Consider the following 20,664-nt stretch of genomic DNA (forward strand, 5'->3'; position numbering starts at 1 on the left):
CTTATTTACATCGACTTTAACATTACAGACCTGCATTTGTTTTATGCGTTCACTTGATTCCGCGAATGTGAAATAGACATGTTTATAATCAACCAATTGTGAATTTCACCGTCAAGAATTAAAATAAAACCCAATGTTTTATATAATAAGCGGAAGTCGAAGCAATAAAACCGACGGTCGTTTTGTTTACAGTTTCTGTGTTTGGCTCTCACGTATGCTGTTACGCCTGTCATCTTAAATTAACAATGTTTATACATACACGATTTTCAGTTGCCTCTGATACGTAGGTATACGTGAGTAAATTGTTTCGTTATTTTATTGATTATTACAAATCAATATTCAAACGACCCAATTCATTTTCCCGAAAATTTGAGAATATAATAATTTTATTCTTAGTATTACACTACATCTATCCCAACCGATATACATGTCCTTGCAAAAATGTTGATGACGTCATCGCAATTTTTTTTTTTTAATTCCCACTACAAAAATGTAATGAGAAAAAAAAACACAATAGGCATGCAGTCGTCAAGTTTCCGACAGCGAGGGAAGTACTGTCTAAACTCTTTAGACCAATTTTTTTTCTCACTGTTAATATCATACAGTGTATTGAAAACAACCACAAAAATTGTCACTAAAAACATTCATACAAAATAGAACACAGTGTTTCCAAAACATTTTCCCGAAAAAAATCCATTGGGTTATTACGATTTCTACAATATTCTTAGTTTAAGACGTTTTGCTAGTATAAAACATAAATAAAGAATTAATTCTTAGTTAAACAAAATATGTAAAATCATCTAAATATGTACCAAAAATATTCACCTAGTCGTTATAAAAACCGACCAAACAACTATTTCCCGCAGAAATTATAGTCCAAACCAACCAAATTGCTTCTGAACGCTTAGAGTCGACAATGGCCTGAGCGCGCTCTGGTCTGTAGATCAAACAAGTTCTCAGGCGACGAGTTACAGTGAAACAAGTTTTTTTAATGACATCGACTATTTAAATTTGGCGCTTGCCTTTGGCCGGTTGAGGACTCCAATGTCAATAAGGGTGGTTTTGCAAAATCAGGCTCTATGTCGCTTCTCTATGTTCTCTGGTATAAATGTGTGCCGGAACTAACCGAAACAAAATCCATCATGCCTTATAGTCGTCGTCCACAGCTTTAAAGTGACTAATGCGCAGATAAGCGGACTCGGCTCACTTTGATTTATTCCTTTTTCTTGAAGCGACATAAAGTTATCGCGTTGGTTTGAGTCACACATAAATTATCCTTTGAAATATGAACTCACTCATCGTTTACAGGTGTTTGATACCCGAAAACGTCAAGCAGACGCTTTAACTACCGTTGATTTTGACGAATGTCTCCATGAAATGCGTTATCACAACCTTTTATGTGCCATTAAAGCTTCAACTATTCGAAGTCATACTTAACATTCTTAAAAAACGAGAGAAATCGATATCTTTTACTAGAGTCATTCTATAAAATCCCGTCCTGGGTTTGAGATCATAGACGCAAAGATAAGCCCGAGACGCTCGTTTGGTGCATTGGCCCGTCCAGGGTTGCATTGGTACCAAATATGGCAAACTCTATATTCGTCCGACCATACCATATACGTTCCAGTACAACTTCCAACAATACGATCACGATCTGGCTCGTTAGTCGCGGCGAAAAAATTCTACGTACATCGGTCGATGTCACACACTGACCACGACTTTCGATGTTTTTTGGCTGATGCGATATTTAATTTTTGAGCCAGCTTGAGTGAGAGGTTAACAGGCGTTTTATATGGTAATAGTATTCGTAGGAAATTATTAAGAGATTATGCAGACGTGTGTGGAACGTCGTGTTGAAAGTGGATGGATTTTTTGGGTCTGAGAATTGGCGCCCGACGGTCGCGAGCTTCGCTCGCCTATTAATGAGCGTGGTCTGTCGAAATGGGAGTGCATTGTGTTGCTTAATTTACAGTTTGGTAGTCAATGAGTGCAGTTTTCCACTCTTTAATTCGCGTTATAGATGAAAAGTTTGCCTAAACGGTGGGTTTGAATGTGTTCTGCAACGTTGGACATAATTGGTGGGAATTATGTAGTCGTTCGTGCGCTAAATTTCACAAGGGTTCTTTTTTTTTTATAAAATATATTATAGTTTGTCAACCTGTATTTTGTTATGAAGATAATATTGACGTCATCGACTTTCCAGGAGGGATGAATAAATGATTTTAAATTAGTATCAGTATGTTCAGTCATCGTTCTGCTAAAAGATTAAAAAAGCTATGAAAAACAAGTAAAGAATTACGTTCTTGTTTTTCTGATCACAACGGCCTCTCTCATCCAGTGAACCCGCACAACAATGCGCCATTTTAGCACGACCCGACTTTTTGCACTGTACGTGTTTACATTTACCGGTAGTTTACCATACAAAATGCAGTAGTTTTGGCGGCAACGCTGATGAATGGAAGTTATTAGCGTTATGGTTGAACACGCTTCCCATTATAAGTGACGTGTTGGTACCCAGTGTGGTAATCGAGAGGGCAAAGGCCTGCTTTCACAATTAGAATAGGAAACACGGGGAAAACAAATCGAAAAAGTTGGCCGAAAGAAGGTTTCACATTTTTTAAAAAGGCAGTTGTGAACCCCGAGAAGGTTTCAAATTAAAAAAAATACATTTGAGGTCCTAGAAAAGATTTTACATTTTTCAAAAAGACAGTTGGGTGAAGGTTTCACATTAAAAACACACAATGGGGTCTCTCGTGAAGGTTTTATATTAAAAAAAAAGACAAATGGGACCCCCGAGAAGGTTTCACATTCTTAAAAAAATACATTCGGGACCCCCGAGAAGGTTTTACATTTTTGAAAAAGACAGTTGGAACCCCCGAAAAGGTTTCACATAAAAAAAGACATTTGGGGCTCTTACGAAGGTTTCGCCTTCTTTAAAAAAGAGCAGTTGGGACCCCCAAGAAGGTTTCACATTTTAAAAAATACATACATTTGGGACCCCCGAGAAGGTTTCACATTTAAAAAAATCCAGACATTTGGGGCCCCTGAGAAGTTTTCACATTTTTAAAACAGAAAGTTTTAAATTTTTATAAAACAGGGTTGAGACCGCCGAGAAGGTTTCACAATTAAAAAAACACATTTGGGACGTCCGAGAAGGTTTTACATTTTTATAAAAGAGGGTTGAGACCCCCGAGAAGGTTTCACAATTAAAAAAAAACACATTTGGGACCTCCGAGAAGGTTATACATTTTTAAAAATGACAATTGGGACCCCCAAGAATATTTAACATTCTTAAAAAAATACATTTGGGACCCCGGAGAAGGTGTTACATTTTTAAAAAAGACAGTTGGGACTCCTGAGAATATTTCACATAAAAAAAGACATTTGGGGCCCTCGAGAAGGTCTCAAATTCTAAAAAAAATAGATTTTGGACCCCCGAGAAGGTTTTACATTTTTAAAAAACACAGTTGGAACCCCCGAGAAGATTTCACAATCCTAAAAAAAATACATTTGGGACCCCCGAGAAGGTTTTACATTTTAAAAAAGACAGTTGGGACCCCAGAGAAGATTTCATATTCTTAAAAAAAAGACATTTGGGGCCCCCGAGAAGGTTTTACATTTTTAAAACACAGTTGGGACCCCTGAGAAGATTTCACATTCTTAAAAAAAACATTTGGGGCCCCCGAGAAGGTTTTACATTTTTAAAAACACAGTTGGGACCCCTGAGAAGATTTCATTCTTAAAAAAATACATTTGGGACCCCCGAGAAGGTTTTACATTTTTGAAAAAGACAGTTGGGACCCCCGTAAAAGTTTCACATAAAAAAAGACATTTGGGGCCCTTAAGAAGGTTTCGCCTTCTTTAGAAAAGAGCAGTTGGGATCCCCGAGAAGTTTTCACATTTAAAAAAATACATACATTTGGGACCCCGGAGAAGGTTTCACATTTAAAAAAATACAGACATTTGCGGCCCCTGAGAAGTTTTCACATTTTTAAAACAGAAAGTTGGGACCCCCGAGAAGGTTTTACATTTTTATAAAAGAGGGTTGAGACCCCCGAGAAGGTTTCACAATTAAAAAAACACATTTGGGACCTCCGAGAAGGTTTTACATTTTTAAAAATGACAATTGGGACCGCCGAGAAGATTTAACATTCTTAAAAAAATACATTTGGGACCCCGGAGAAGGTATTACTTTTTTAAAAAAGACAGTTGGGATTCCTGAGAATATTTCACATAAAAAAAGGCATTTGGGGCCCTCGAGAAGGTTTCAAATTCTTAAAAAAATAGATTTGGGGCCCCCGAGAAGGTTTTGCTTCTTTGAAAAACATAGTTGGGACCCCTGAGAAGATTTCACATTCTTAAAAAAATACATTTGGGACCCCCGACAAGGTTTTACATTTTTGAAAAAGACAGTTGGGACCCCCGAAAAGGTTTCACATAAAAAAAAGATATTTGGGGCCCTTAAGAAGGATTCGCCTTCTTTAGAAAAGAGCAGTTGGGATCCCCTAGAAGGTTTCACATTTAAAAAAATACATACATTTGGGACCCCCGAGAAGGTTTCACATTTAAAAAAATCTAGACATTTGGGGCCCCTGAGAAGTTTTCACATTTTTAAAACAGAAAGTTGGGACCCCCAAGAAGGTTTTACATTTTTATAAAAGAGGGTTGAGACCCCCGAGAAGTTTTCACAATTAAAAAAACATATTTGGGACCTCCGAGATGGTTTTACATTTTTAAAAAAGACAGTTGGGACTCCTGAGAATATTTCACATAAAAAAAGACATTTGGGGCCCTCGAGAAGGTTTCAAATTCTTAAAAAAATAGATTTTGGGCCCCCGAGAAGGTTTTACATTTTTAAAAAACACAGTTGGGACCCCCGAGACGATTTCACACTCCTAAAAAAAATACATTTGGGGCCCCCGAGAAGGTTTTACATTCTTAAAAAAAAAAGATGGGACCCCCGAGAAGGTTTCACATTCCTAAAAAAATACATTTGGGGCCCCCGAGAAGGTTTTACATTTTAAAAGACAGTTGGGACCCCAGAGAAGATTTCACATTCTGAAAAAAATACATCTGAGGCCCCTGAGAAGGTTTAACATTCTTAAAAAAATACGTTTGGGACCCCGGAGAAGGTGTAACATTTTTAAAAGACAGTTGGGACTCCTGAGAATATTTCACATAAAAAAAGACATTTGGAGCCCTGGAGAAGGTTTCGAATTCTAAAAAAAATAGATTTTGGGCCCCCGAGAAGGTTTTACATTTTTAAAAAACACAGTTGGGACCCCCGAGAAGATTTCACACTCCTAAAAAAAATACATTTGGGGCCCCCGAGAAGGTTTTACATTCTTAAAAAAAAAAGATGCAACCCCCGAGAAGGTTTCACACTCCTAAAAAAATACATTTGGGGTCCCCGAGAAGGTTTTACATTTTAAAAAAGACAGTTGGGACCACAGAGAAGATTTCACATTCTAAAAAAAAATACATTTGGTGCCCCCGAGAAGGTTTTACATTTTTAAAAACACAGTTGGGACCCATGAGAAGATTGCATCTTTAGAAAACATGGTTGGGACCCCCGAGAAGATTTCACATTCTTAAAAAAATACATTTGGGACCCCCGAAAAGGTTTCACATTCCTAAAAAAATACATTTGGGGCCCCCGAGAAGGTTTTACATTTTAAAAAAGACAGTTGGGAACCCAGAGAAGATTTCACACTCTGAAAAAAAATCATCTGGCCCCTGAGAAAGTTTAAAAAAAAAAATAGTTGATTTTAGCAGGTACTAGCCCCGCCCATCCGCCGTCTGTTTTCTTGTTATAGAGATCTCATTTGCCAAAATCAGTCTTATCCTAGCAGGTACGAGCCCCGCCCACCCACCCTCTCTTGTCTTGGAAGGTATCTCATTAGCCAAAATCAGTCTAATCTTCAGGTAGAAAGTTGGGACCCCCGAGAAGGTTTCAAGTTAAAACAAAGACATTTGAGGCCCTCAAGAAGGTTTTACATTTTGATAAAAGAGAGTTGGGACCCGCGAGAAGGTTTCACAATTAAAGACATTCAGCGGCCCCGAGAAGGTTTCACATTCTAAAAAAAAAATACATTTAGGGCCCCCGAGAAGGTTTTACATTTTTAAAAAAAGACAGTTGGGACCCCGAGAAGGTTTCACATTCTTAAAAAAATTAGTCGAAGGTTATTTTGACGGAACTTCCCTCGCCTCTGAAATACAATAAAAGAAATCCAGCTTTTTCGAAAAATTATAAAATTTGATTTATAGGAATTTTATTTTTTTATGAGAACTCATAAGTTAAAATAAAGACATGTTGGTAACGTTAAAGTAAATGTACAGAAGCGTGCTGCCCGTACGTTTCCCGTAACAAAATTTTGAGATGACGTCATCAATTTTTTTGGGAGATGATAACCCAATAAATTTTGCTAAACGATTTACCATGATTACGATAAGCTTAAAATATTTACAAGATTTTAGAGAATTCGGTTTTGCAGTTTCAAAGTTATATTGCAAAATATTGTTTCAGTTCAATTTTGAATTTTTTTCCAAAAATTCTGGATATCTTGAGCGAAAATTCGACACAGATTCACACACCACAAGTGCAGGAGTATGTCGATAATTATTGCAGATTGTAATATTTGTAGATTTCAAGCCTCAGAAGTTATTTTCGGCTAAATGTCTTTGAAAATTACTGCCACTTTTCCAGAATCGTCAACTGAAATGTTGGAAATTTTGGCACTTTTTAAAAGATTGAACGTTTCAGCCGGATATTTCAAACATTTTGGTCCGCTATATTTTTCAAATCAGTACCTTGGGATCTATATCCTAGAACTTTTTGTGTATTTTTAGGCCATTTTTCAAAAAGCTCAATTTTTCAGTACCAATTTTTGATCACCTTCAAAAATTATCGAAAGACATTTTTAAAGAAATATTTAAAACCATATTTTGCAATTAATCGATTTTTTAATTACACAATTGCACAATTTTTCGGTTTTTCAATTTTTAAATTTGTATTTTTTCGATTTTTAATTTTTTATTTTAGCTATTTTTAATTTTTCAATTTTTTAACACAGAGAACAAATCTATTCAAACTAAAATTTTGAACTAGAAAAACTATCAAAATTAAAATATTCAAAACGAAACGAAGGATAGTAACATGGAAACAGTGAAAAAGTGCAAATCGAAAATTAAGAATTGGAAATTTTTAAGATAAAAACTGAAAATTCCAAAAATTGTAAAATTGAAAAAGTCGAGTAATTGAAAAATTTTTAAATTCTAATAATCGTCTTTTCTGTCCTTTTTCCGGTTTTCTTTTTCTATGTCGTAGCTATATCTACAGAGTGTCTCAAAAATCTCATGTATTTACCGCGATTTACTGAAAAAATTGCTTCCCTCAGTCTAATACACCTATTAGTCATATAATGTACAGTTATTTTCAAATATACCGACAGGGTAATAAAAAACATGATCAAAGGCGGCCAAGGATTTTTGAAAGTTTGGCTCTGGAAAACCAAAACCTTTATATTTTTCGAATTACTTTGCAATTTTTTGTTTCTTTTCTAGCAACTTTTCCGAAAACTCAATTTTTCAATGCAAATTTTTAGTAATTTTTCAACCACCCTCGAAAATTAACTGAAGATGATGATTCTTGCAGATTGACTCATTCATTAATTTTTATGAGTCACTTTGTATAAGCAAATTAAAAATTTAATGCAGTGATAAATCATAAGTAGAGACTCATCATATTTTGCACATTTTAGAATATTTTGAGATGACGTCATCAATTTTTACTTCCCGAGCGTAAGCAAAGGAAGTATTGTAATCGAGTCCGTCGGCCGACTCTCTACTTTTACGTTTTCTCGATCTTTCATGACCCCTAGAAGACGAAGAAATAGGTCTCCCATTTCCGTCTGTCTGTCCGTCTGTCCGTCCGTCTGTCCGTCCGTCTGTCCGTCCGTCTGTCCGTCTGTCCGTCTGTTGTCCCGGATTTTTATTAGACAGATAATCTCCGAAAGTACTCGACCGATTGTTGTGAAATTTTGTACTTATATTAAGAATATCATGTAGATGGTAAAACGCTAACCAAGATTTGTCTAATCATCCCCACCACTAATGCGATGACGTCACTTCAAAATTGTACATAGTAAATGGGTTTTCAATTGTATAAAATAACATAGTCCTACACATGTAGTTTACAACTCTGAATCGACTTTTCACCCGAAACGTCCAGATTTTTGGAAAAAAAATCAAAATTATAAAACAACATTTTGAAATTTAATTTTTAATCTACTAACCAGAATGCTTTGAAATGTTGCAGATGTTTTAAGGCTATAAAGAGCATCATAAATCTTTAGTCAAAAAATATTTGCTTATCCCCTCCAAAAACTTGATGACGTCAGCTCAAAAGTTTGTGGAATAAATCATATCTAAAATGTACAAAATATGATGAGTCTGTACTTGTGATCTATCACTCCATTCATATTTTTTGGATTTGCATATACAGGGTGACTCAAAAAAATTAATGAATGCGTAAATATATTTTATTGATTTAATCAGGAACTACAAAACCGAATGCTCTGAAATCTTGCAGATGTTTTAAGGTCATAAAGAGCATAATAAATGTTTAGTCAAAATATATTTGCTTATCCCCTCCAAAAACTTGATGACGTCAGCTCGAAAGTTTGCCGAATAAATCATATCTAAAATGTACAAAATATGATGAGCCTGTACTTGTCATTTATCACTCCATTCATATTTTTTGAATTTGCATATACAGAGTGACTCAAAAAAATTAATGAATGCGTAAATATATTTTATTGATTTAATCAGGAACTACAAAACGGAATGCTCTGACATCTTGCAGATGTTTTAAGGTTATAAAGAGCATAATAAATGTTTAGTCAAAATATATTTGCTTATCCCCTCCAAAAACTTGATGACGTCAGCTCGAAAATTTGCCGAATAAATCATATCTAAAATGTACAAAATATGATCAGCCTGTACTTGTGATCTATCACTCCATTCATATTTTTTGGATTTGCATATACAGGGTGATTCAAGAAAATAAATGAAAGCGTAAATTTATTTTACTGATTTACTCAGGAACTACAAAACCGAATGCTTCGAAATCTTGAAGATATTTTAAAATTATCATAAGCATGGTAAATTTTTGATCAAAACGTATTTGGTCGTCCCCCCTAAAAAATTTATGACGTCACCACAAAATTTTGCTGAAAAAATCCTATCTAAAATGTACAAAATATGGTGAGTCTCTTCTTGTGATTTATCATTCCATTCAAATTTTTTCGATTTGCATATACAGGGTGACTCAAAAAAATTAATGAATGCGTAAATTTATTTTATTGATTTAATCAGGAACTACAAAACCGAATGCTTTGAAATCTTGCAGATGTTTTAAGGTTATAAAGAGCATAATAAATTTTTAGTCAAAATATATTTGGTTATCTTCTACAAAAAACTGATGACGTCAGCTCAAAAGTTTGCCGAATAAATCGTATCTAAAATGTACAAAATATGATGAGTCTGTACTTGTGATTTATCATTCCAATCATATTTTTCGATTTGCATATGCAGGGTGACTCAAAAAAATTAATGAAGGCGTGAATTTATTTTATCGATTTAATCAGGAATTACAAAACCGAATGCTTTGAAATCTTGGGAATGTTTTAAAGTTATTATAAGCATGGTAAACTTTTGTTCAAAATGTATTTGTTCATCCCTCCTAAAAAAATTGATGACGTCACCCTTAAATTTTGCTGAATAAATCCTATCTGAAATGCAAAAAATATGATGAGTTTGTACTTGTGATTTATCATTCCATTCATATTTTTTAGATTTTCTTAAGAGGTGGTTCAAAAAAATTAATGAAGTGAATTTATTTTATTGATTAAATTAAAGGCAACACTTATTATTAGTATTACACCCCAACCAACCCAATTTGGTAGACACAAAATTTGTTAAAGGAAAAACTCGGTTGAAACATAAGGGTAGCACGCTTATTTACATCGACTTTAACATTACAGACCTGCATTTGTTTTATGCGTTCACTTGGTTCCACGAATGTGAAATAGACATGTTTATAATCAACCAATTGTGAATTTCACCGTCAAGAATTAAAATAAAACCCAATGTTTTATATAATAAGCGGAAGTCGAAGCAATAAAACCGATGGTCGTTTTGTTTACAGTTTCTCTGTTTGACTCTCACGTATGCTGTTACGCCTGTCGTCTTAAATTAAGAATGTTTATACATACACGATTTTCAGTTGCCTCTGATACGTATACGTGAGTAAATTGTTTCGTTATTTTATTGATTATTACAAATCAATATTCAAAACGACCCAATTCATTTTCCCGAAAATTTGAGAATATAATAATTTTATTCTTAGTATTACACTACATCTATCCCAACTGATATACGTGTCCTTGCAAAAATGTTGATGACGTCATCGCAATTTTTTTTTAAATTCCCACTACAAAAATGTAATGAGAAAAAAACACAATAGGCATGCAGTCGTCAAGTTTCCGACAGCGAGGGAAGTACTGTCTAAACTCTTTAGACCAATTTTTTGGGACGGGATCAATGAATAAATTTTAGTTAACGGATTTACCGTGATCACGATATGTTTAAAATATTTACAAAATTTTAGAGCATTCGGCTTTGCAGTTTCAAAGTTATATTGCAAAATATTGTCTTTGAATTTTTTCCAAAAATTCTGGATGCTAGAGTGAAAATTCGACACGGATTCACACACCACAAGTGCAAGATTGTGTTATTTTATACAAAATCTGACAACAATCGGTCCAGACAGACAGACGGAAACGGGAGCATAGCTTAAGCTCAGAAAGTAAAAATTATAAAAAAACTTATATAAAACCCTTGACCTTGTCGCCAGAAACGGCTAGTGATTTTTTTCCGTCTCCGCCGCCAGCACATTCATCAACCCGCTTTTTCCCGGACAAATGCAATTTAATGCACACCATATATTTCACTTTCCTCCGCCTATGTAGAGTTCCAGCAGAGGATCAGCGTTGAAAAATTATAAATGGCCGAATTGAAATACACGGCGAACCGGCGCGAAAAAAGAGAAGAGGAAATTGATGGGTTAATAAAGCGGGAAGCGATGATTAAGGATCCAACGTGAAAAAACTTGAAAATATTAACGTTATTAAAAGAGTAATAAACCGCGGAATGGAGTCGCAAGTGCATGGTATCTAATTGTAATAACATGGTAATTTCGTTGGGTGGCAGTTGGTAGACGAAGTGTAAAACGATCCGCAACAGGCCATTTTTTTGTACTCGCATTGCATGACTTTGGTCTCGAGTTTCTGCAGCGGTGAAACGTCTAGACAAAAAATCGTTTACATCGCAGACGAAACGATTTTTTGAAATGACGTCATCGGTTTTTTGGCGGGGAGAAATAGTGCACAGTGTCTCATTCATAACTCTTCAAGGCTACTTCCACTACTAAAAAATCCATGCTTTTCATTCATCGCTTTTATGGCTTCTATAAATAAACTTTCAGATTTAGATAAGACTAAACACAAATAAATGCAATCATATCCACATCGCATGACTCGATCAAGCTCAATGAGTTTAAATTGTTTCGTTTCTAATAGGTGTTGGGTCGATTTTAGCAACAGCTGCAACTCACATAAATTTCAGGCGATTGCTGAAAAGTACGTCGACACACCTAAACACAAACGGTTGTTGTTGTAGTTTATTTAGATTGGTTGTCTGACGTACGAACTACTGTGACAAGCTCTTTTGCTCCTTATTGCGATTTACGGCTTGGGTTTTAAGTGGGTTTTGGTTCGTGGACATGTTGAAACGTGGAAACTAAATAAATATGACGGGAGCTTTTTGGATTAGTAATTATATTGCGGTATTGATTAAGTTGCGCTGATAATGGGCAATCAGGCAGTGAAAATATTAAATGCATGTTTACTGTATCGATCCTTGAAGATAATACTTATACCGAGCACACAGAGTGATTGTGAGTTGGTGTCGTGCGGCAACAAGTTAATTTAGTAACTCTAGAGTAAGTCATTCACTAGAAAAAATATTTTTAAACTTTCTCGATTCAAAAATTGGCGGATGCGCCGGTGCCCATTTCCATAACTCCATATTCATCCCGCATTTTTCCCAGAACATATAATGAACAGCTTGCACGCATTAACGTCAATCAAGCCCGACATCGCGCACAATAAAAATAATCCGTCTCAATTTTCACATCGTGACTGTAACATTAATGGAATCGCTCGATTTCGGCAAAAAAATAAACACGCGTTTTTTTCCAGCTCGACAACATCAACCTCTGTTTGGGCGTCCTGAAAGCACAGCATGTTTCCGGTCTGGAAGGAGTCTCGGCTCAAGAACTACGCGATGGTAAGCTGAAGGCCATTCTAGCGCTCTTCTTCGCCTTATCACGACACAAACAGGCCGCAAAACAGCGAGCGCAGCAAATCCAGCAGCAGAACCAACTGGGCGAAATGACGCCTAACAGGTAGGTGACTCTGAATACACCAATGCGGTGTTTTGTTGGTTGTCTACGTCGCGCGGTGAATCAATCGCGAGAGTGGGGGATTTTGTTCCGGGTGTATTTATATTGGTAGTGGCTCGAACGTGTACATTATGGGGATTTTTCTGGTGTAGCGGAGTATGAAATATTGTGTGTCAAACAATGACAGTTTAGTAATAAACCTCATGAGGATGATAAATTTTCCCACAACACCCACAGCATAAATGCCAAGGGTTGGGATAACCGATTTATACGAATGACGGGTGGTCGGCGCCATGTATTATGCAACCCAAATAACGGGCATAGACCAGAGGTCCTCAAACCACCTAGACGAATTGTGGGTTGCTCTAAATCCTTGTTTGCCACATCAATTATTATTTATAATGGAATTACCCATAGTCTAAACATTTCGAGATTTTCTGCCAGGAAATCAACAAACTTCGGCTTTTGTTTGGAGACCGCTGAAACTCCGGCTTAATTTCCAACTAGCACCGCGGAAAGCGAACTTCGAACAAGCTGCGTAATCATAATTTGTCCTCCCGAGGGATAAATAAATAATTTTAACGATTCCCGGCGAGCATCGGGAATACGCGCGGAAATTTGCAAACTGGAAATTTCAGCAGTCCTTCCCGGCAAAGCTTTTTATGTGGGCGATTTCAAACATCTGCCGCGTTAAAGCAAATCCGATTTGGATTTTAATCCGAATATTTTGTTTGCGCAATTTGCGAGATACGTTTCGAACTAACAGTTCGCCAAAAATGGGAAAATGCGGGTTTAATGGGGGTATTTACCGGGCGATTTGTCGGGTGATCGATCAGCAAAGGGGAAATTGAGGCGAGATTTGCATTATTTTGCGCTAATTGCCATAAAATGTTTTTTAGTGTCGAAGTGGCCCGATTTATGCTACGTTTAATTTTTATGGTTAAATGTTAACCGAAATTTGGGTAATCATCCCCACCAATAATTTGATGACGTCATTTCAGTGAATGGTATTCTAAAATGAGTTGAATGTTACACAAAAATAAACTCGTATACTTGTAGTGTATGAGTCCGCTTTCAGTTTTTTCGATAACGTTCAAATTCTAAGAGAGAGAGGGTGGGTGGGCGGGGCTGGTAGCTGGTAAGGTAAGTCTAATTTTGGCAAATGAGCTGGATTTTTCGAATTATACTTATAAGCTGCGACCAATTTTTTATTGATTAAATTAAGAACTTAATTTTTTAGATTTGCTTATACAGGCTCACTCAGACAAATTAATGAATCACCCAATTTATTTTATTGAATAAATCAAAAATTGGAAAACAGAATACTTTGAAATCTTGCAGACGTTTTTAAGTTATTAAGTATATATTATGTAGAATAATTTCACATGTCTGCTACAGAATATCATGTTTGCCAAGATGAAATTCGTCTTTAGTTAATGAAATTTATCACTCATTTTATTGCTTGTGGATTTTATATTGACAAGCAATTAAAAAATAAGCAAAAAGTAAAATTATAATGATTTTGTTTAGGATGAGATGAAAATTGAATTACGTTTTGTGAAGTAGTCCAATTTATGCTTATAAAAATCCAAAATTGGACGAAAAGTGCATTTTATATTGAATAGCAGTGCAATCTAGTAACCTAGACAAAAACTAAAATTAACCCCACCCACTTCCACTTTGGATTATTTTATTTTGTCCAGCGGCCTAATCTACTTTTAAAAGTTCAAAGTGGCCCCGCCCACCCACCCAGCTTTTCTTCTGATCACTCATTCTATTGGACAAAATAGGAATTTTATAGTGACAAACAACGAAATCTAGACAAAAAACGTAAAACTAATCCCACCCACCACCGCTTTTGAATTTCAGTACTTTTTTTTTATTAGACGAAGACTGAATTTTACTAGGTCAAGTGGCGAATAAGGCTTAAAAATACAAAGTGGCCCCGCCCACCCACCCAGTTTTTTTTTTGGTCACTCATTTTATTGGACGAAAAATGCATTTTATATTGAATATCACTGGAATTTAGTAATCTAGACAAAAAACTAAATCTAACCCCACCCACCTCTGCTTTTGAATTTCATTGGCTTATCTGATTAGATGGAAATTTTATTTTATTTTGTCGAGCGGCCTAATCTACTTTTAAAAGTTCAAAGTGGCCCCGCCCATCCACCCAGCTTTTCTTCTGATCATTCATTCTATTGGACAAAAGGGGAATTTTATAGTGACAAACAACGAAATCTAGACAAAAAACGTAAAACTAATCCCACCCACCACCGCTTTTGAATTTCATTAGTTTTTTTTGATTAGATGAAGACTGAATTTTACTAGGTCAAGTGGCGAATAAGGCTTAAAAATAAAAAGTGGCCCCGCCCACCCACCCGGTTTTCTTTTTGGTCACTCATTTTATTGGACGAAAAATGCATTTTATATTGAATATCACTGGAATTTAGTAATCTAGACAAAAAACTAAATCTAACCCCACCCACCTCTGCTTTTGAATTTCATTGGCTTATCTGATTAGATGGAAATTTTATTTTTTTTTGTCTAGCGGCCTAATCTACTTTTAAAAGTTCAAAGTGGCCCCGCCCACCCACCCAGCTTTTCTTCTGATCACTATTGGACAAAATAGGAATTTTATAGTGACAAACAACGAAATCTAGACAAAAAACGTAAAACTAATCCCACCCACCACCGCTTTTGAATTTCAGTACTTTTTTTTTATTAGACGAAGACTGAATTTTACTAGGTCAAGTGGCGAATAAGGCTTAAAAATACAAAGTGGCCCCGCCCACCCACCCGGTTTTCTTTTTGGTCACTCATTTTATTGGACGAAAAATGCATTTTATATTGAATATCACTGGAATTTAGTAATTTAGACAAAAAACTAAATCTAACCCCACCCACCTCTGCTTTTGAATTTCATTGGCTTATCTGATTAGATGAAAATTTTATTTTAGTTTGTCGAGCGGCCTAATCTATTTCTAAAAGTTCACAGTGGCCCCGCCCACCCACCCGGCTTTTCTTCTGATCACTCATTCTATTGGACAAAAGAGGAATTTTATAGTGACAAACAACGAAATCTAGACAAAAAACGTAAAACTAATCCCACCCACCACCGCTTTTGAATTTCAGTACTTTTTTTTTTATTAGACGAAGACTGAATTTTACTAGGTCAAGTGGCGAATAAGGCTTAAAAATACAAAGTGGCCCCGCCCACCCAGCCGGTTTTCTTTTTGGTCACTCATTTTATTGGACGAAAAATACATTTTATATTGAATATCACTGGAATTTAGTAATTTAGACAAAAAACTAAATCTAACCCCACCCACCTCTGCTTTTGAATTTCATTGGCTTATCTGATTAGATGGAAACTTTATTTTATTTTGTCGAGCGGCCTAATCTACTTCTAAAAGTTCACAGTGGCCCCGCCCACCCACCCGGCTTTTCTTCTGATCACTCATTCTATTGGACAAAATAGGGATTTTATAGTGACAAACAACGAAATCTAGACAAAAAACGTAAAACTAATCCCACCCACCACCGCTTTTGAATTTCATTAGTTTTTTTTTTGATTAGATGAAGACTGAATTTTACTAGGTCAAGTGGTGAATTAGGCTTCAAAACTTCAAAATGGCACCCGGTCACTCATTTTATTGGACGAAAGGTGCATTTTATATTGAATAACACAACAGTGGAATCTAAACAAAAACCTAAAACTAACCCCAGCAACCTTCAGTTTTGAAGTTCATTGGCTTCTTTGATTAGATGTGAGGCGGCACAATAATAGCTAGGTAAGCAAAGTAAAGATAAGCCGCTCTGGAGCCTAGTGGTCAAGGCACCTGCCCGGCAAGTGGGAGATGTGTGGTTCGATTCCCACCGGAGCAGCAAACATTTTTCTTCGCTTACCTACAGATGGAAATGTAATTTTATTTTGTCGTGTGACCGAATCTGTTTATAAAAATTTTATCGAACAAAAAAAGGGTTTTATATTGATAAACATTGGAATCTAGACGGAAGGGATATTTCATTGTACTTGAACTTTCGACCAATTGTTTTAATTTAGTAGTAGTATTTGAAGCGGAGCAGTTTTAAAATGATCGTTTGAGGATGAATTATATCTTCGGTGGAGCGAAGGGTCGCAACTGAAATTTTACTCAGCCATAAATCTTGACAAGAAAACGCTAGGTTGGCACCATCTGTTCTAAATTACGCCTTTTGGAATTATCGTTGCTTTGATATTTGAAACAAGATTTAAAGCAAACGCGAAATCAATACTACTCTTGACGTTTTTGCAAAAGCATCAGGACCAATATACACATGGTTAGAGCAATTTGCTCTAAATTGGAATTTATTCTCGAATACTGGTCGAATTTATGGCTACAAATCACACAATGTATCCGAATAACCAACAATATCCATATGATTTGGATTCCTGGTACTAAATATACGGATATCCGGTGCATCGATTAAGCGTCGACATCACGCCAGACGGCTTCGGCTCTCCTAGTCGGTGCATAAAAGCGCCGTTTTTGCTTTTTTTGGGCGACACAATGCACCGCATAGGAACCTTATACGGTTTGTTATGCAAATGAAGTGAATAAACGCAGGTGTTTTGCGTCGCTGTTCGAATCTGTCTGTGCGGGTTGGGTTAAGAAGGGTTTTGTTGGATGAAAGAGACCCACTTAAGGGGAAACGCTAGACGAGAGACAAGTTTGAATTGGGCCCCATTTGTTGCCTTAAACGCAACCAGCAATTCTTCTTAAAATCTACCTGGCTTATCAAGCCCGTCTATTACTTTATTCACCTAAATGTATTATTAGTACCGTTTTCTTGTTATTTAGATACAGGAACAAATTAAATGCACAGTTCTATATTTAAACGCTCTGTATTTTTGCTCGGTAAAAATGATAAATGCTAAGTTATATAATAAATGTTCAGTTAAAAAATAAATTCTAAGTAAAAATAATATATGCTTGGTGAAATAATAGCTGCTTAGTTAAATTAATAACTGTTCGGTTAAATAAGGAATGCTTACTAAGAACCCGTCAAGTGCAGCACAACAAATAATACTCCCGCAGAAGGCGCAAATTGAAAAATGAAATATACTTAAAATAGACAACAAATCGGAAAAATCGAAAAATCAAAAACTTTAAAAATCGAAAAATCAAAACACCCAAAAATCGAAACATTAAAAAATCAAAAAATTAAAATATCTGAAAATTGAAAATCCAGAAATTGAAAAGTTCTCAATATTCAAATCCTGAAAAATTGAGTATTGAAAACTTGAAAAATTGAGAAATCCAAGCATCAAAAAATAGTAAAACTGAAAAATGTAAAATTTAAAAAATCCAAAAATGGAGAAATAAAAGAAAAATCAAAAATTTAAAAATTCGAAAAATTGAATAATTAAAGTATCGAAAAATTAAAGAATTGAGAATTCGAAACACCAAAAAAATCAAAAAATTGAACACTCGAAAAGCCAAAAAGTCGAAAAATCGAAACATCAGAATGTTCAAAAACTGAAACATCGAGAAATCAAAACATCAACAGTAGAGGAGTCAAAAAATAGATAGATAGATAGATAGATAGAAGCTTTATTGTTAATACTTAAAAAAGTTTACAAACGTCCAGAATAATTTTACATACAATTAGTGTAATAAACAAAATAACATTATAAAGCAACAAATAAAATATTTATGTTAACTAAAAGTTTCATTACGTATTTTAAGCCTAAATTCATCAATAGAATAGAATGCATTTTTAAGAAGAATGGCTTTGATAATATTTTTAAAAGATGAATACTCTAATATTTTAATGCATTCTGGCAGTTCATTGTATAAACGAACACAGAAATAATTGCTACTATTTTGTGTGCGGTTTAGTCGAAGAAACTCGGGTCTTAATAAATGACGGTTTCTGGTGGCATATGTATGTTTAGCACAGTCATAATCAGTCCTGTTCTGGTAGACAAATAATAGACACTGGAAAATATATACAGATGGTAGTGTTAGGATCTTTAGTTTGATGAAGGCAGGGCGACAGTCATCACGATAACCTAAATGGTCTAGTAACCTTAAACATTTTCTTTGAAAAGCAAATAGCTTCTTAATATGTGGCGAATGGCCCCATATTAATGTGCCATAAGTGAGAACGCTATGAACAACAGAGTGATATGTTGTTAACGCTGCACTTTGAGAGACACAAGTTAATATTTCTCTCAAGAGAAACAATTTACTAGATAATTTCTTTACTACTTGTGTTATGTGTGATTCCCAGGTCATTTTGCGATCCAGTAAAAGCCCAAGAAATTTCGCAGGTGTTTCAGTAGGGTTATTGATTTCCCTAAGCGAAAAAATTACTTCCTGAGTTTTGTTACTGTTCGATACTAGTTTGTTCGCTGCGAACCAACCACTGATTTGATTCGTCACATGGTTTTTAGCAGATTCGAGTAAGGTCAATACACTATGTTGGCCTATGACAGTTGTATCATCAGCAAACAGGATTACTTGATTACTAGTTGAATTTGGTAGATCGTTAATATAAATAAGAAACAGTATAGGTCCTAGGACCGAACCCTGTGGTACACCTTGTTCAATAGTTTTTATTAATGATTTATCGTTTTTAATACAAACATATTGTTGGCGATTTGATAGATAAGATTGTAACATATTAGTACTTTGAATGCCAAATTTATAATGATTCAATTTCTCTATTAGTATGTTATGCGAAACAACATCAAAAGCCTTTGTTAAATCAAAGAAACACGCAAAAGCATAACATTTAGCCTCAAATGCATTTAATACATGCTGACACAAAGAATTTACTGCTAACGTGGTGGATAAATTGTTACGAAATCCATACTGACTAGAAGAAAAAATGTTATTCGTTTCAAGATAGTCGGCCATTTGTTTTTTCAATAATATTTCAAAAATTTTCCCAAGGATAGGTACGATTGTTATTGGGCGGAAATTATTTATATTGCTGGGATCCCCTTTTTTAAAAACTGGTGTGATTTTGCCAAGTTTTAACACATTCGGAAATATGCTATCATTAATACATTTATTTATTATTTTAGTTAACGGTAATGTAATTATATTAACAACTTTTTTAATCATAAGGGCATTAATTCCATAAGCATCTAAACTAGGACTATTTTTTAACGACATAATTGCATCCCTAACATTTATATATGTCACTTCCTTAAAATTAAATATTTTATCAATTTTATCAGTAATAGGTAGATAGTCAGTAAAATTGCAACTTGATGGTTTCTGTTGATTTAATAGTTGATTCGGGACATTAATAAAATAGTCATTAAATTCATTAGCAGATAAATTCGTGTTCCTGGTACTTTTCTTTGTGTTTCTGTAAGAATTGATAATGTTCCACATCACTCTTTCTTTGCTACGTGAAGAATTTATAATATGTTCATAAGCAGATATTTTGGCTTTAGACAACTCAGTCCTGTAAATTTTTTTAAAAGCATTATAATAAGAGGCATCAATTTGTTTAAGTAAGGTCAGTTCATGCAGTAACTGGAGAGTATTTCTCATCTTCTTTAAATTATTATTGAACCAACTAATATATCGATTATTATGACTATTAATATATTTAACAGGGAAACAATTTTCCGTTGCTTCAGATATTATGTTCTGAAAGAAATCCATGATTTCACTTGAGTTTAATGAGCTGTTATCAATAAAGCTCCATTCAACATTATTGAGGCAATTAAAAAATGTATTTAGTCCATTTGTAGTGATAGGCCTGTAAGATACTAACTTATCTTCCGATGACATTTGACTAATATTATTAGACAGTGGTACGCAAAAGGTTATGCATACTCCCGAGTGATCTGCTATATTAGGATTGTGTACAGATGTTTGGAAATTTTCTTTTAACAAATTTGTAAAGATATTATCTAGACAGTTCTTTTGCCTTGTTGGGCTAAATATAGTTTGGTATAAACCAAAAGAAAGAAGTAGATTCACTAAAAGTTGAGTTTTCTTCTGAGGAGTATTAAATATTACATTAAAGTCTCCCATTAATATAATAAAATACTTCGCTTTAATTAATCGTGATAACAATTTATCCAGGTTTCTTAGAAAAACATCAAAATTACCATCAGATGTCCTATATAC

At 34.9% G+C, this 20,664-nt stretch overlaps 1 protein-coding gene across 6 annotated transcripts in view; it reads left to right on the forward strand.

Annotated features, from left to right (window-relative positions):
- Sick (sickie) overlaps positions 1-20,664 on the forward strand; it is a 273,720-nt gene that overhangs the window by 155,609 nt on the left and 97,447 nt on the right. For all 6 annotated transcript variants that reach the window (XM_064050449.1, XM_064050450.1, XM_064050451.1 and 3 more), the window contains one exon: positions 12,321-12,526. In XM_064050449.1, coding sequence (XP_063906519.1) covers positions 12,321-12,526 — 206 coding nt within the window. The remainder of the gene's footprint in view (positions 1-12,320; positions 12,527-20,664) is intronic.

Source organism: Zophobas morio, unplaced genomic scaffold (assembly GCF_036711695.1).
Source record: "Zophobas morio isolate AGI-343-1 ecotype UQ-CSIRO unplaced genomic scaffold, CSIRO_AGI_Zmor_V1 ptg000008l, whole genome shotgun sequence".
NCBI lineage: Eukaryota > Metazoa > Arthropoda > Insecta > Coleoptera > Tenebrionidae > Zophobas > Zophobas morio.